Genomic DNA, 18,009 nt, shown 5'->3' with positions numbered 1-18,009 from the left:
GTATGTACCATACACTCTAAAACAGTTGGTTTAAAAATAACACAATTTTGCCTTATAAATGGACCGATACACCCTTTGGCTCAATTTGACCCAACTTTTTGCTGAAAACAACCGCAAATATGGGTAGTTTTGTACAAAACACCCCCCAAAAAATTGGGCTGTTTTGTACAAAACAAAGCAAGAAGGTCGGTCAAATTGACCCAATTAGTGGATCTGTCCATTTTTTTACCCAAAATGGTGCTATTTTTAACTGTGTCTTCCAACACATCTCTAAATGCAATTCGCATAAAACCAGGCTTCTGAATTCAGGTATGAAAATTAAGCACACAAAAAAACAAACAAACCTCTCTCAAAATCGTCTACTTTATTTAATCATATATATGTTTCTGCAAAAAATTCAATAAAAAATTATCTTGAATTTATTGCTCGTCATCTTTACACTTGGGCTTAATCGGATGCATAATCGGAACTCCAAAGCACTCTCACAAAGAATATGTGGCTAGCTATTTGCACAAAAGTTTATATTGACATTATAATAGAAGTGACATACACACACAGACATTCTGAATATTTGAAAAGAAACAAAAACGTTACAGTAGTCATAGAGAAGAGACTTAAAACGAGGGGCAGGTTAAGTGCATCTCAAGCAAACACCATTTGCTGCTTTTCCAGCGGCCGTGTACAAGTTTGTTCAATTCATTTATTGGATAAGAGACTAAACATAAAATATCAAGATTGGAACTGAGAGCACTTGGGTCCCTGGAAAAGCTGAAGCTCAGAGGTTTAAAACAGTGGAAGCTTCTTTGTAGTCCGTCTTCATGCAGCGAGGGGGGAAACGTCATACGTTCATAGAGCTAGACTACACAAGTATTCAGCAACTAAACTAACAAAAACAATTAAAAACAAATCAGATTCTTCTTCTATTCTCGTATTAACACACAGTGAACCAAGTTTTTGAGGTACAGGATTTTCTTTCCCCATTTGCCTTCATTTTAGCCACACAATTTAAGAAGTATACGGACGGATTTTATTTTCCATTTGCCTTTATTTTCGTCACACATTTTAATAAATATGGCCAGTATCTTTTTGGTAAGTTGTTCCTCTTTTTCATGTTCTACAAGAAGCATGGTTAATTTTTTACTATTATTATTATGATTATTATTATTATGATGATTATTATTATTATTATTATTACTTTATTTTATTTTATCTTTACAGTGGAGTAGGTGCCTGATTAGTTGACAAAAAAAATAATTAGCACATCATAGACTACTTTCAATTAAATATTTGCAATTAATTCATTGTACAAAAGTCACCCAATTACAGAACAGCCTTTGGGGAACTGGGTCCACGAGAAAAAGCCATTATAATGAGAGTCATTACAGTACTGAGCTGATGTGAGGTTTCCCGTGTCGTCCTTGTCCTTCTCCTTCATCACACCAAGCTGTGTGTGCGTGCATGTGCGTTTTCGTGTTCTGTCAGCTGATGCAACCACGTCCAGTGTTTACGCACACATAACCCACGATTAAACACACGTGCCCGCACACACCCACACTGGAGTCAGTGTTGAGGTCAAATGGTGATGTTCAAACCTCATGCCAAATTCTTACATTCTTCTAAGGAGATGGTGTCAAAGGTAGTAGTTGATCCGACAAGGTGTTGCATCTTGGATTTCAATGTTTTCTTTTCAAATTGGAGATAGGGAGATGGAGACAAAGGAATTCAAAGAGGAACGTGCTAGCATTCATCACAGGAGAAACTTCTCATAAATAAATAAATAAATAAAATAAATAGAGCAATTAAAAAAAATGTAGTTTAATAAGTTAAAGGGGTTTGGCTGTACATGGCTGTCAAGAGCGTGTTTGTCTATTGACTGTGTGTTTATGCTGTCCATTGGGATGGTATGGAGGGACCCAGAGTAACAATAAACACACACTCTGACCTAATGACACCTAACAACAACATGCGTTATAATGTTAAATAGGAAAACCATGCTTTAAAAGTTAATGAAGTCAGAACTACAGTGGGATGATTAGTGTCAGAGCTGTAAACGTGTCTAGTTTTGCTGTCACGGTAAACATTTGTTCATTCCTGCTATGGGAAAAAAAGGCTTTGGTTGTTTGGTCACTATTCCAGGCAGTGAATTTAGTCTCGTGGGACAGTTTGTCTATTCTGGGGCGCTCAAATCTGTTATTTCCTGAAAACAACACTCTGTACATGCCGTCTTCAGTTATGGACCATATGCACAGAACTAAAGAAAGAGTGGACTCTTTTTGAACTTTTAAATCGTTGTTCCATGCACAAACCTTTTTGTGTAAGCAGAATCAAGCAACAAGCAGTTAATTTGCAAACGACTATCGTGCAAACTAATTTGAAGTTCCAACAGCAATGGAGGGCCACATATACAAGAGATTTTTTTTTTTATGTATGTATTTATTTTACTTTATTTCATGTACTGTACTATAAGTGTCATATCCTAATTCTTCCCTCCCTTTTTACTAATCATTTAAATTGCCGATTCTTTTTTTAAGTATTCATCTGGAACAGTCAAATAATGTACCAGTGAAAGTTGCGGTACTGATGCTTACTAACAAGCGACACACTTAGAACAGTGATAATAACAATACATACTGTTAGTCATGCAGTCACAATCATCTTTGTAGAAAAGACTTCTACTGAACTTGCAGTGCCCTAAAGTTGATGAAAAACATCTCAATTAAATGCCTCAAAAAGGTGTCGAATGAAGTAGACAGTCCACACTACAATCTTCATTAAGTCTTTACATGTCATATTATTTTGAGCAACTGAGGGTCTTACGATAATTATAAATCATTTCTGTGAGCCAAGATAAATCGGCGCTGATGCAAATAATGACCATTTGCAACTTTAAGGCATCATGTCAGCCACCAAATTAAATAACATTACATTTGACTGTAAAAAGTTTGTTTCAGTTAGTAACAAGTGAGCAGCGTGTAGTTCTAACTGTATCTCGCAATGAAAATCAAAGCCAGTAGATCTTCGGCGTGCCTGACAGCGTGAAAGCTTAATAGAGTGCATTAGCTCATCAAACATGAGTGAATGAAAGCATGTATGGATGTTAACTGCAAAAAACAGAATGAGACATTGTGCCTTCCGGCTGCATAAGTAGGTTGTCGTATATAGAGACATCGAGTAGGAGTACTGATCATGTTTGAGTAACGCTAATAATGTATTTACGTGGCAAGTACCGACTTGCAGTGAAAAGTGTGGCAGTCAGACAAAAGTGTGTGTCAGTGTGTGTTTGTGTGGCCTTGTCAGGGTGTGTGTGCTTGGGACTGTTATACATTCATGGTGAGAGGTTGTGAGGCAGAGTCCTGGGGGGCATCTGTAGGTCTGTGTTGGGGGTCAAGTTGGAAGGGAACAATTTGCTGGGTGCGTTCTCCTACAGAAGGATGCACTTTCCTTTCTCCACCCACGGGTTGTTCTTCATTAGCTCAGGGTTCAGAAAGGGATCCTCCGGGACGCCGTCTTCTATCCACTTCACCAAACTTTAGAGAGGGACAGAAACATGTTTTAAATTCCACAGCGACTTTATTACCACAATAAATCTTCTATGGACTTTCCATCCTTTCCATTTATGGTAACTAAGCAAGGATGCCACACAACTGCAGCAGTTGTCAATTATCTCTGCGACCAGCTTTATTTATTTATTTATTTATTTATTTATTTATTTATTCATTTATTTATTTATTTATATATTTTGCTTATAACATCCATGAAGAAAAAATGCATGGACCTGAGACCTGAGATTGTTCTTACTACTAGTTTAGATTCTATTATGTATTTTTGCAATATGCATATGAGACACACGAGCGCAACTTTACTTTGACATTTGAGTGACTTATTTTGAAGTGATCATGTCAACAATTCTAAAAACTCTTGATCATACCGCTGCATGAACTCCCGATAACTTGACCTTGCCAGATCCTTCTTGACCTTGCATGCACATAACAGCTTCCGGTCCACTTTGTCTTTCCTATTACCCCTGAGAAATCAGGCAATCTATGTTCCAAATTAACATTTTAATAAATAATGAAACGTTTGAGACTTACAGAGATTTACATCTAAGGTTCATTATCCGCTGTGCCTAAGGTTAAGTGTTTACGGTCAAACTCCAATTTACAATTGAACATCTATTATTGCATGACCATGGCATAAATCTTATCTCTTAAGGAAGACCATATGATTTATTATGATATGATGCTTTTACATGTGTTTGAATCTCATCCAAGTACTGTATAGTCACGGCGACTAATTGAAGGATGGCATCTATTAGAGTGGTGTTGCGTATTCTTTTTCTATTGAGACTTGATCAAATGAACTCACTCCGTCACGGTTTTGGAGGACTTCTCTCTTTTGAAAGCCAACTGGTACTTGAGGCTCTCCACCTCCTTCTTCATCTGGGGCAGGTCCATCTCATCCATGATTGCAGTCTGATTTAGAGCTTGTCTATCTGTACACAGTGAAGACAAGAGTATAAATATAGGCAGAGACAACCACTTCAAATGCAGAGAGTGCAGTGGGGAGCATGTGTGATTCGCTGCCGTGTGTGTTGATGTCTACCGAAAGGAGCAAGAAAATAGAGGCTGTCAAATTTATTGAGCACAAACAGCCTCAGACGGAAGTGGATAACCCACTTAACACCGCTGTAAATACTCAGCAGCTCCAAAGGCAATTTGGACGGACAACCAAAAGACCTGTTTCAAACTAAATAATAATAATAATAATAATAATAATAATAATAATAATAATAATAATAATAATTATAATAACTGCAGTAGAAAATGTATGCAAATTTGCATCATCATTTGCTATGGTCGATTAATGTGATTATTGTATGATTTATTAAATAGCTTTAAGGAAGGAGAGTAAGAAAATATGAGGTGAGAGAAGGACAAAAAGAACATAATGTACATGTATTTATTTATTTAGTCCTCAACCCAAAATCAATTGTTTAAGCTTTTAGAAAATTAGATAGATGTTGGAGGATTTAGTATATACATATATATATTTTTTTTTTCTCACATTTTTTTTATATTAAATCACCCACACTCAGCATCTATCTAGCTAACTATCTATCGTCCTTTGTGTGATAGGTAAATCCTAAGTAATGATTTCTCCTCTTCCAATAACATTGGAGGACTGCTCAATTCATCCTGTTTTAAGCCAAACCTCTGACATAAATATAAGAGTTAAAAATCTGATAAGTGCTTTCATTTTAACATCTTGGTTCCATATGCAGAACACTACTTACATGAAGTGACTCAACAGGAAAGACGAGAATAGACTACACTGCGTGGATATGTGTGTCTTTTTGTGAGTTTGAGGCACATTATTATACAACACATGTCTCTTACCAGTAAAAAAAGACCGAGTGGGAGGGCAATGGCCAGTCCCTGCCTGAGATCCAGTTTCAGCCCCCAGAGTCCTCCAGAGATGACAGGAGGATGTTTGCCTCTTTCAAGCTCTATAACTCGCCATCTCTTCCATCCCCATTTTCTCTGCCTTCATCTCTTCACTTTCACCTCTGCTTGTCTGCTCAATCTGTTTTAGCACTCACCCTAACATCACACCCTATGTCTTACTCTCAGACACTTTCATTTAGTAATAGCAGAATTTCTAACATAAAGTACATTGTGCACTGGATCTCATTAGATTATCTGATAGTGTGACCGTGGACTAATGAAGGTATTCTGTGCCAATGTCTAATTATCTGCCACGTTGTTATTTGTTCCTCCTCTAATTAACCGTCTCAACCTTGTTCAAGTGTTCTCTGTTCTCAGTTTCTGTAGTCTTTTTCAAGGAAGAATGCAAATTTTGGATTCAAAGAAAAGGAAAAAAGGAGACTAACTAAAAGCACTGTTAACTTGCAAATAAAATCCTTGACAATGGAGACAACAGTCGTGTGGAAAATAGCAGTGAAGATAAAGGACTCGATATACGTAGGCATGCGCTCAAACGTAAAAACTGGCGCATCTTCATTTTCATGCCGATTTATGCGTCTTTTAGCATGTTTGGAAATTTTTCAAACACCGTCCTGGGTGTTCCGGCGAATCGAGGGTGTTTTCTTTTACAATGCCCCCGGTACATCTGGCAATTTGGTGGTTAAAAGTAGACTAAACTTTACGCCTGCTGGAACCAGGTCTACATTTTTTCATAAGTGGTGTAACGTGATTTTGGTGAATTTGTTCGAGGTACAGGGAGTGACACACACAGACAGCAACGAGCGGGAGAGAAAGGGGTCTCCAAGTGGGCAACTTTATGTCATCCACCAATGGATGTCTGTTTGCAGTTCCTTATAAACGAAATTTGCATGCTTTGACTTCCTGCATGAATCTCGCAAATCAGTTTCTGCTTCCGCCATGTCAAGGTCTGTGCCTCCCGCATGCCAAATTTCAAGTGAATGAGAGGAGTTGCTTCGATTGGCTGCAGAGCAAGTCAGCTGTGTTCACACCCACAATGGCGCAAACCACCCATTTCTAACTGCACGCGTCTGGGAAAATTCCATAAGAAAGGAAACCCCGCTCATGAATACAGTTAGATTGCTGTTTGCGCTAGTCTTATGCTGGGCACAAGACCAAAGTGTTAAAATCTCAGCTGGTTGTGCTGGCCAGTTATATTAAAATATATCAATATATATATCAATATATATCAAATATCTTGGATTGCTTATTATCAGTACGACTCTGCCTTGTTAGAAGATTCAATTATACTAATTGTGTTTGATCTGTTCCAATCAATCCACCTTTAACCGATTCACGTGGTGGAAACTGCAGAGACAAAACCAAAACTCCTTCTTTGATAAGCTCCACCAAGCACAAGGTGTAAAGTTAATGTATTGATCGTGAACAGGATAACATTCAGCCAATTTCCACTTAACTTGGCTGCAAATTGGCCGAGGGAGAGCCCATTAACTTTGGTTGCTGATCAAGGAATGTATTGTCACATTTTATCGTGTGAATAGAACAGTCCAGGCGAAATCAAAATGTCCTTTCGTTGCAGCCAACACCCTTAAGTTAACCAGGATGTGTCCTGCCAACTAACAAAACAATGGCTTACAAACAAAAATGTGACAAGCCACAAATCAATTTTCTGCTGTTATAACGCAAGAGTCACACTGCTCTAATTCACTTTGGCTTGGTAGAGTCTAATCAGACTAAGTGGCATTTTTCAAACAAAAAGTGTACTAAAAGGCTTAAATTACACTTTTCATAACAGTACTCAACATCTATTTGTTACACGTGGTAAAATAGTTTATGGAGACTACAACGAAACCTTAAATGTGGCCATCCGATCATTTTTTTAGACAATATTTTCCACAGTGTTGTATTTTGAGGTATTCTAATGCAGTTTCGTTCTGGGTGAAGGTACTTAGGTTTTGTATGTTTGGGCTCACACCCAAGCACAAGGCAAATCGATATTCTGTTATGTATGCATATTTTGGCTTGGTGTGTTATCAAAAAGCAATCTTCTACATCTCGGCTTCAGGTTGAAAAATATCTGAACATGCTTACGTGCTCTGACATGTAAACATATATCACTGTATTGTGAATGTTTGGGATATGTTATTGTCTTGTCACACTGTGTATTATGAGACGAAAATAGCGCAATTGCGAATTAGACAGAGTTCCCATAGCAGCATTCTCACTTTCTTTACACTTTCACTGCTTCATTATAGCTGTTTTCTGCCTCCTGCTGTCCTTCACAGTTGCCTCCTCAAAAGGCTCCTTGCCTTTTTTTAGTCCTTTACAGTGTTAATGCATTAATCCACAGAAGCATTTTTTTATTATTCCTCTTCTTTGTTGTTGCACAGACCAGAAGTTGCTACTATTATAATCACTGGAAGTAACACGTTCCTGCGAAGTCCAACACCAGCGATATGGCCAACAAATGTGTTATTTTATTGAGGTTTTTTTCCTTGCTGAGCCAAGTAAAGAGGTTCACTTAAACGGGGAATCAACCCAAACACATTTTTTCTCTAGACTATATTCCCAGCAGGCCCACAAGTTGAAACAATGCACTCTGATTAATGTTGTGTTTGTGGAATATGAGTTCAGCAGCAAAATCCAATTGTTTTTGTCCTTCTCAGGGGGCAGCCATTTTGCCACTTGCTGTCAACTAAAAATGACATCACAGCTGCTCAGGGCTCAGGTAGCGACCAATCACGCCTCAGCTTCAGAAAACAGGTCAACTGTGATTGGTCGTTACCTGAGCCCTGAGCAGTTGTGATGTCATTTTAAGTCGACAGAAGTGACAAAATGGCCGTCCCCAGAAATGGCTAAAATAGGTGGATTAACTCTTATTCCACAAACTCAATATTTATCAGAATGCCTTGTTTCAACTAGTGGCCTTGCATAGAACATATTCTTGAAAATAATATGTTTGGGTTGACTTCCGCTTTAATTATGACAACATAACCCAAAAGGTTTGCATGCAGATGATTTAATTTATTTTACCTACAGTCAGGTGAAAAGCAGTTGGTCAGTCAGTTGGTTAGTTGGTTGGGTATTCTTCTCAGTATGAACAATTCTGAGGAAAGTGTACATTGTTGTACATTGATACTAGTTACTGCCATGTTATTGTCACATTTCGGGGAACTGACCTTTAGCCACTTGTCTAACGTACTGTGTGAAATTAGGCTGTCATAATGTTAAACATCAGCAGTCTCATCATTAAAAGTGTTATTGTATGTGTCAGTGTTCCATTACAGCTTTTGTCAACTCACTATTGATAACTACAGGTAAATAAATGCATTTTGCCAAACAACCAGTTGCATCTCTTAAAATTCTTAGTTCTAGACCTCTGAGAAATAAAATCCACAATTGTGTTTCCATGTTTGCCAGTATTCCCGAATCCTGAAAATCCCTGCGCACAAATAGCTATTTTGTGATGCTGCATGCAGGTTCACACTACATTGCTAACAAGCTTGGAGAAATGTGGAGAACTATGGAGCAGTAGCAATCTTACTCCAACCTGTGGGTGTGTTTGTGTCCAAACTGACGCTTATTGTTGCTTCAAACATACATGAGGGCACAGCAGCCAAACACACTAGCTGAGAAAGTTCATAGGTGAAGATCGTGGTTTTTAGTGTGGATGCAACGATTTACAGTTTTTACTTGCACTACACACAGCATTTCTAGCATGAATGTTAGTGTTAGCACTGAGACTGGTATCAGCCTCAAAACTCACTTGTTTTCAGGCTTGTTATCTTATGACATCTTGATGCCAAATTACTATGTTGATGTGAATTGCGGAGATTTATGTAGCCAGTAGTAGTGTTTTGCTAACATCTTGTAGCATCTTGGTCTCAAGGAACTACACTGAAGTGAGTTGAGGAGTAAGTTTATTTGGACAATATAGTGCTTTGACGCCACTTTGTATTATCTTTAGGTATATAATTTTTGCAGGGCTCAGTCCCTTTCCTCCACAAATAGCAAGGGGTCAGCAGGGACTTCACTGAATTCGGAAACGGGGTCCGGGGACGTGCCCAGAACCCACCGCACACTCTATGAGGGCTTATAATGGATTAACTCAAATACCAATCGTTTTAATTAGAAAATGTCTTCATTCACAAATAAAATCTCAGAACGTATTTAGTGATCTGAGGTTCCGCTGTACTTCGACTGAATTGCTGACACTCAATGTATACTTTCTTTATGAAGGGCTCACACGCACTTCACATTTTGTGCTGACTTTTTAAAACTATACACCTAGTTGTCATGGTAACAAAATCCATACTCAGAAATGCCCCCTCCCCATAGGGAACTTCTTAAAATATGTTTTCCTTGAATGTAAATGCGAGAATGTGCAGACGTTTAGTGTTTCATGTGTAGAGCTATTGCAGATCAGCACGTTAAGTCCTATATGTCAAATGCTTTGTAAATATATAGTGGGGGTGTGGCAAGGGGAATGTAGGGTGGTAATTTTATTGAGGGTATGTAGGTCACATAGTGATTTGGGTTAAAAGCATCCAAAGATTAACCTCTACCCCCTTTCTATTCTGCTGTCTTCCTAACCACAACACACTATTATAGTGTACACATGCACGTGCGTGTGTATAGCCATCTTCGAGTACTTAGTGTGTCAAATCACACTGACGTTAATGGTGGAAGAAAAAAAAAAGGGGGGGGGGGCTTTAATTGCTAAAGCAGTGAACCAGTGGTGAATGTGTTGGGAACAGGTGGGAGTGAATGAAAGAGTTTAAGGCAAAAGAAGGAAAGTGATCAGAGGCGAGTGACTAAAGGGAGAGAAACAGAGTGAAAAGACTCGTCTTGCCTCTATAGCTACTGCGTTGTAAATAGAGCCTAAAAATAGAAGGGAACAGGCAGAGCTCCTCAGACCAGCTGAGAGCGGAGATTGAGAATGAAGAGGCTCCTTGCTGTTAAACTGACTTAAATGATACTGATACTGCTTCACACTATTCCCTACTGCTGCTGCCGTGACACGACTTGTCACCACCGTGGGTACTGCCCATGTGGAAAAAAGATCCGGTCGATATGGGGCTGATCAATAAGCTTTATGGAATGTGAGCAAATCAGTATTATCTTCCTCCCTTATGGGTTCCAAAAGAGAAAATATGGAGTTGGTTTGCTGTGTGCATTTCTCTCCACCCACCTCTTCAAAGAAAAAAGAAAAAAAAAATCCACACCGTTCCCACAAAGTTGGAAGCACAGATTACCAAATTTATTCATAATCTTAATAATTAGGAGAACTAAGGAAGCCCAGACTCTGATTGACGAGAAATTGGGTACCGAGGGTTTATAAATAGTTTAGAAATGGTTATAAATAGTTTATTAATAGCATCACAGTGTCTTGGCAAATCATTAAATAACAGTCTGTCACTATTTGGCTAGTTCAAGCCACACCCAGTTTATTTATAGTTATGTGCTGCTGCAGTCACCACGACCATTTAAAATGCGCTAAAGAGAGCATTTTAGAGCTGAACGTGGGCTCACTATTTGGCAAAGAGTTGGTCACTCATAATTGCTTTCTAATAACAGTTCATTAGGCCTGAACAAAGTTGAACTAAAAAAATATAGATACAAAAAGACAGGGTGTAACCTTAGCGTGAAGTGAAGAACACAATTTAACCAAAGAAAATTATTATAGTGCTTTATTACAATCGCTCACTGGTATAAAGTAGGTTAATTTCATTATCCATCTTTTCATTTTCTGTACCACTTCTCAAGTTCAGGCTTATAGATGCAGCTTGAGCCCATTCCAGCTGACTTTCAGCGAAAAGCAGACTGGACCCAAGTCAATTGCTGGGCACTTATTTCCATATTTGTTTGGTGATTACTGGGGCAAAATCAGGCAAATAAGTATCGGATAATATAGTAGCCTATTTATTCATCTATCGATACTAGCGACGTATAGTGAGAGGAAGCACAATTAAATCAACTTATGTATCCACTTTTGGAGGCATTTTTGTTTAGTGGTGTGTCATGACTGATTTTTTTTTTCCAATGTAAAAACAAAGGTTGTGAAACACAGTTTTGTGTGTCCCAATACTTCTGTCCGTGTGCGGAATATAATACAGGCATCATCCCTTGAAACAAGGTTGGGCGAGGACACACAAAAAAAAGCTGGAGCGGCAGGAAGTGCAGAAAGATGTAGTTTTATGTAACATTTGCGGCTGTATATGCACGTACACACATGCACTGTCAAGAGGGAGGTAAAAGTGTTCGCACATCTTCAGCCTAGTCACTTGTCCTTGATTCACCCCTGCTTGAATAACCAAGGATGGCTATGATTCTTCACGAACAATGCAAGGGAGATTTTCAAGGCAAACAAGCACAAAGTTTAAATTGTTCAACCGCTTATTGAGCATGTTTATTATTCATTATCTAAGATACATCATGACATACAGAATGGTGTTTTTCCTAATTGCTTTTGTGCTAAATTATCCATGAAAACCTCATATTAGTCACAGAGCAGAATCAGACGCATAGTTACCTCACTGATGCGCCGCCGGAGGCTGTTGCTCTTCGCAACTCGGACCGGTGCAGGTAATCGAAAAGGAGGCCACGCAGGACAAGCAAAAAAGGAACAAGAAGAGGGGGGAAAAAGGTTGAACTGTATTTCCCGGTGTGAAATCAAGTCCAATCGGGTTTAATGGCAGATAATTATGCCCGCAAGGAGAAAGGATAAATCCGCAGTCACCGGCGGAGACAGACGGTCACGAGCCGTGTGAGGTAGTCTGGGGTGGGGGTTGGAAGAGTCGCTAGGATGTCGGTACTGTATAGTCTGGCTTTTTTGAGGCTGGAGATGCACGAGAATGAAGGAGAAGGACAGGAAGAGGACAACTTAACCAGCTGGGGTGCGGAGTGCGCTCCACTCTGATGCTTTGTGCGTCTGCGTGCATGTGAGCGTTCTCACAGAGAGAGAGAGAGAGAGAGAGAGAGAGAGAGAGAGAGAGAGAGAGAGAGAGAGAGAGAGAAGCGAGGTAAAGAGACAGAGTCACTGTCTGGAGACAAGTTGAGCAGTCTTTCATCAGTGCGAGTGTGTGCACGTGTAGTGCCACACTGCAGTTCTGCCCTAATATGGCCACTCAAAGCTGGATCTTCTGCCCCTGATTTGCAGACTTACAACATATACATCTATTAAGATTCAGCGAAACAGCTGTATCAAAAGGTCTAAATTTGCTAACACAATAGTGCTTGAGTTATATATATATATATATATATATATATATATATATATATATATATATATATATATATATATATATATATATATATATATATATATATATATATATGTATTTATATATATATATATATATATATATATATATATATATATATATATGTATTTATTTTAAACGACATCATATGATATACATCATTAACAGGTACTCTATATGGCTTTCCAAAGATCATGGGCCACTTTTATGTGACACTTTTAACTCTCAAAGGAAGGTGGAAGCTGGAGAGTCCCAGTGACAGACGGAAGCAAATCATCTCCTTCCAGTTTGACAAAGCAGAGTTGAAAATTGTGCAGGGACTCCCATTATTCACATCCTGTCAGTGCATGATGGATTGCTAATGGCCATTTCTCCACTGTCGACATCGAAACCCATTAGACAGACCTGCATGTATTTTGTGAAGTCAAAGTCTGCCAGTTTGATTGAAAAATGATAGCGGTGGACATTTTAAATGATGATGGCATCATCATCAGTCAGCCAGAACCTTTGTTTTTTGTTTTTTATCGAAGAAATGTCCATTACAATACAGCATTTTAAAAAGTCAAAGGGACGCCTCCTGAGGAATTTTACAGTCCTTAGATGACGTAGCATCATTGTCTCAGCTGAGTTCAATTACCATATTTGTTTCATTGTTCAATGTCTGGTCAGTTTTTTTGGGTGATTTGCACGACAATGAATTTGTTTTTGCATTCTTAATAATGATCTGATCATTTTCATTGCCAGCATTGGCAGTTTCTAGATATCTCTTTTCCACTGTGTCAGACATTTAGTTTTCACATGTTTTAATCGAGCAAAAAATGTGATATATTTGAAGGCAAATCTCCATTTGCATGCAGAGAGGAGAGTATCTAAAACCTGGAGACACTCACACAGATGGGGCAGCAGTAGTGATGGGACTGCCATCAGCGCTGGGATTTGTCTTACTCAGCAGGGATCATTAATTCATGATGCACATCTTAATGGATGTTGGATCAGAAACCTCTGCTATAAATGACTCAAGTTACAAACTAACAAAAAGCAAAGTCACAGTTGATGTTGTTGTGCATTATACAAATCGATTATGTGTGTGTGGAAAATAGAACAATCAATGAAAGTACATGACAACATCACTCACTAGCCAGCTGTTAATATATACGGACAGAAGAAAAACAGCACCTTTTTTTGTGGTCGTCCATTGTTTCCTGTATTTTCTCCCCTCCAGGCCCCCTAACATTGGCCCACTCATCCATTGTGTGTCTCCTTGTGGTGGAGTGGCATGTGGCTCAGCTGCACTTTAGCCACTAATGGACCCAGTTATGGTGGCGAGCTGCCACCCCGTTGTCTAAATTCAGGTCAAGTGTGTGCACATGCATGCGTTTCTTTGGCTACATGACACCCATGTGTATTTTCTGCATATGGTTGACGCAGATAAAACGGGTAGAAATGCGCAGTCATAATATTTCAAGTTAATTAATCTTATACCGTTTCAACAATGTATATTTTTGTACAAATAACAGAGCGCAGACTTGTACCCATAATCCCGATCGGCTATTCGTGCTGACGTCAGCAAGCGAGTTCCAAATTGATTTGTATCTTTTGCACGTTTCCAAAATAACACAAAATAAAATATCATTGTCCAGCAAATGAAAAATACATTTTGATAAAAAATGGTGATAAGTACACTTATATATAGCGCTTTAGCTACACCATAGAGTGGGTGCCCAAAGCACTTTACATGGCCTCACATTCATTTTTTTGGAAAATGTAAGTACAGTGGTGGCCACCAGCGCACTGACCGGCACTTTTAACTCCTAAAACTTCTTAAAGTTTTCCTTTTTATTTTAAAATGCCTTACTTTTACAAGGATCCACTTTTGCATTGTGGTCAAAGGTCATCTATTGCACAGATAGGTGTTGGACATAATAAATCCTTGTTTCCGCCCATCAGCTACATCCTATTGCTAAGATAGCTAACTAGCTGAGGAAATGGTCTCCGGGGCAACCTTCATTTGTTGCCCTGCGCGACACAGTAAGAGAGAGGCTGGCTGCAAACTAATGAGGGAGGTGTAGAAACACGGTAGAGGTGGGCTTCACTGACTGTATTGCCAAACATTTGATTTGATGCTGATTGGCGAAATAAATAAACTAATTCAATAATAAATAAATGTGAAGAAAATAATGCTTATTTGCACATTCCTAGTTTGTAATTGACAGTATTGTAATTCAGCAAATATGAAAATCATCATCTAAATGTAAGAAAATATGTGGCAGATGAAGACCAATATCACGACTTCAGAATTTAAATATTCTCTATTCTTTAATGTGTACACCAGATAATGGTGCTAAAGTTAATCCATCCATTTTCTATACCAACTGTTTTCATTCGGGTCTCGGCGCATATTAGGTGACTACGGGCAAGAAGCGGACAGTGGACATCAGTCAATTGCAGGGCATATATATACCATTCACACCTGAGCAATTAAAAGCCTTCATTCCACCTATCATGCATGTTTTTAGAATGTGAGAGGAAGCCAGAAGGCCCAGAGGAAATCCACATATGCACAAGCAGAACATGCAAACCCCACCACAAGAAAGCCTGATGCAAGATTACCAGGACTCAACCAAGTCAAACCTCTCGACTCTGAGGCTAACCACAATTCCAATGCGCCACCTATTTTTTATTTTCATTTTTTACAATTTATTATTGCCATTATGTAGATTTGAACATGTTGAAAAATTGAAAACTTTGGTGGAAAATGTCTTACAATAGTATCTCTAAAATCACAACTTGAACAACCCCAAATGACAGAGACCTTGAATTGTGCCCAAGCTTACAATAAATCAAAGAGAAAATGGCAGAATTTCAAGGGGGGAATGGATCATTGTGTGTTTTGAGTGGTTAAAAAATCAGTGATGATGTAATGTGCAGTAACACAATTTCAGATGTTTGAAGCTGTATTCATCTATATTTATGTAGAAGGGCATCTCTCCGTTTTTGACGTCCATTAAAGTATCGTTGAAAATACTGTAGACAAAAACACCTAATGTGTTTGTGTGTTGGACCTGATTGAGTGTCTTTGAGTATGTGCAGAGGGATCTTGTCAGCGCTGTCCCACACAAAGAAGATAAAACTCCTAATGGCCAGAGCTTCCTCTAATGGAAAGCTGTGTGTGTGTATACACACTGTATATGTGTGTGCATGACTGAGTGTGAGTGTGTGCACGCGCATGCATCAACAAAGCTGCTGCATTCAATACATCTCTTATTCATGGATGCATTACGGCATTAAGCCTTCACTGGTCTGCTTTTCTATTTACGGCTGCCCCTCTCCGTCTGGACATGCAGAAATCTCCTCACACACACCTACTCCTTCTCCAAGCTGCAGAGCTGCTCAAATGAACCGATAAAAGTCACTGCTGTCATCTTTCCCTTCATACAACACGTTGAAACACTGCAGTGAATGCAAATGAAGACAAACATTTCCATGTGCAACATGGTTCTCGAAAAATGTGACTTTTTGGTCTCCTTCCAAGATGCAACTTGCAATTGAGCCATTTTTCATAGTCATAACCTGACAGCATGTAAAATCGTAAAAATACATTGCACTTAACTATTGTCCTGTACAGGGTGAGATGTAGAGTACACCATGTATGGACTCGTACAGTCAATCACAGGACACACCCATCCTTTTGGTCTTGCATTTGTCCTCATTTGGGTTGCGGGTGAGCTGGAGCCTCTCAAAGCTGTCTTTGGCCTGGAGGTGGGGTGTAGTCTAGACTGGTTGCCACCTGGGAACAGAGAACAATAATACTCAGTTTGACACCTACAGCGCAGTAAAAAAGTATTTGCCTTCTTGTCTAATTGTTGTATTTGCACATAGTTTTCCAACTTTGATATTTAAGATCATCAAACAAATGTAAATATCAAAGATACTGTGACTCAAATAAACAAAAAAATAATAATGGTGATTTTATTTATCAAGGGGAAAAAACTTTTCAAAGCTACTTGACCCTTTGTGAAAAAGTACTTATCCCCCTTTTAAAATCATGAATTAACTGTGGCTAATCACATGAATTGGAAAGCTGAGTTCATTTTCACTGACCATACCCAAGCCTCATTACCTCCAGACCTGTCCAATCAAGAAATCTCTTAAAAGGGTTAGGATATTGGTTAAATGAATGTACCCGACATTAGCGATGGTTTTTACTCATTTTAACGCTAGTGTTCTCGGGTTAAAAACAGCATTATTTTGGAATGTGGGTGGGAGGCGGAGGCAGAATACCCACAGAAAACCCATGCATAGGAGCATAAGAATCACAGGTTCCAATTAGAGGAAGGTTTGAGCCCAGATTCAAACACCAAACCTCAGAGCTGGGAGGCAGACATGCTAAGCACGACTACTAACCAGTACATGCCAACCACTACACCACTTACCCCTACATTCACATTCACTCTTATGGCCAAAATAGCCAAATTACAAACGTGACATATTTTCACAATAGTGGCCTTTTCTCAAATTTTCCCATTTTTCCAAAGATGTTTTTGTTTGTTTATTTTTTTGTTTTTCTTTTCCCACCTTCAAATCTTGATAGTAAATACGTTTTTGTTTACATTTTATATGAATAGTCGAAAATTTAGGGCATTTTTTTTTGCATGTGCTGTGTATATTTGAGGCCCGCCTTGAGAAGAGACAAGCATCAGAGAGGATGTTTCAAGACACTTCTTCATAAATTGTAAGATGGCTGAGCAGCGTCCTCTTGTGGTAAAAATATGTACACTGCACAGACTAGTTAATCAAGTAAGTAGGTTTAGCTCTGCTACTTGTATGTTCTTCCCTGATGCAGCCCCATACAGTGTAGTGTGACAACATCCTGAAGCACCATGCTGCTCATTGGGTGGCAATTTTTTCTTCCCACTCAAAACATTTTCTTCAAAAGTCTTAAAGAATTCACATATTATAACCTAACCAGTAACTACTGCATATACGCAGCATATACTGTATGCATTTCATTAAACTGTATATACAATTCAATTAACGATCCATTTTGGCAGTTTTCCGCTACATCAGCTGATTCAACATTTAAAGTACAACATGAATAGATAACATATTCCTACTTGTTTATTTGTATGTATTTGAACATACCGGTTTGTATAAGTACATAAGGGACAATAATGACAATATGTAAGGTTTATAATCCGTACTGTTAACCAAATGCGCTACTGGCATTTGTTTTATAACGTGATTATGTGCGCCCTAGATTAATTTTTTCATGCAGCATGAGCATA

At 38.7% G+C, this 18,009-nt stretch overlaps 1 protein-coding gene across 1 annotated transcript; it reads right to left on the bottom strand.

Moving 5' to 3' along the window:
- Window positions 1-347: 347 nt before the first annotated feature.
- On the bottom strand, window positions 348-12,412 carry gng13b (guanine nucleotide binding protein (G protein), gamma 13b). The gene is made up of 3 exons (XM_086056519.1): window positions 11,995-12,412; window positions 4,366-4,492; window positions 348-3,527 (listed from the first exon to the last, which is right to left on the bottom strand). The coding sequence occupies exons 2-3, from the start codon at window positions 4,461-4,463 to the stop codon at window positions 3,422-3,424; spliced, it is 204 nt and encodes a 67-aa protein (XP_085912645.1). The 5' UTR covers window positions 4,464-4,492; window positions 11,995-12,412; the 3' UTR covers window positions 348-3,421.
- Window positions 12,413-18,009: the final 5,597 nt, after the last annotated feature.

Source organism: Filicampus tigris, chromosome 16 (assembly GCF_054856515.1).
Source record: "Filicampus tigris isolate MCC_2025a chromosome 16, RoL_Ftig_1.0, whole genome shotgun sequence".
In the NCBI taxonomy this organism is placed as follows: Eukaryota; Metazoa; Chordata; class Actinopteri; order Syngnathiformes; family Syngnathidae; genus Filicampus; species Filicampus tigris.
Note: the sequence above shows the minus strand (reverse complement) of the source record. Positions and strands in the feature narration are given on the sequence as shown.

Excerpts from the sequence above, each read along its gene's own strand:
- gng13b (XM_086056519.1), bottom strand. The coding sequence starts at position 4,463 with ATGGATGAGATGGACCTGCCCCAGATGAAGAAGGAGGTGGAGAGCCTC. Across the intron at positions 3,528-4,365 it reads TCCTCCAAAACCGTGACGGA|TTTGGTGAAGTGGATAGAAG; the intron begins GTGAGTTCATTT and ends CCCTCTCTAAAG.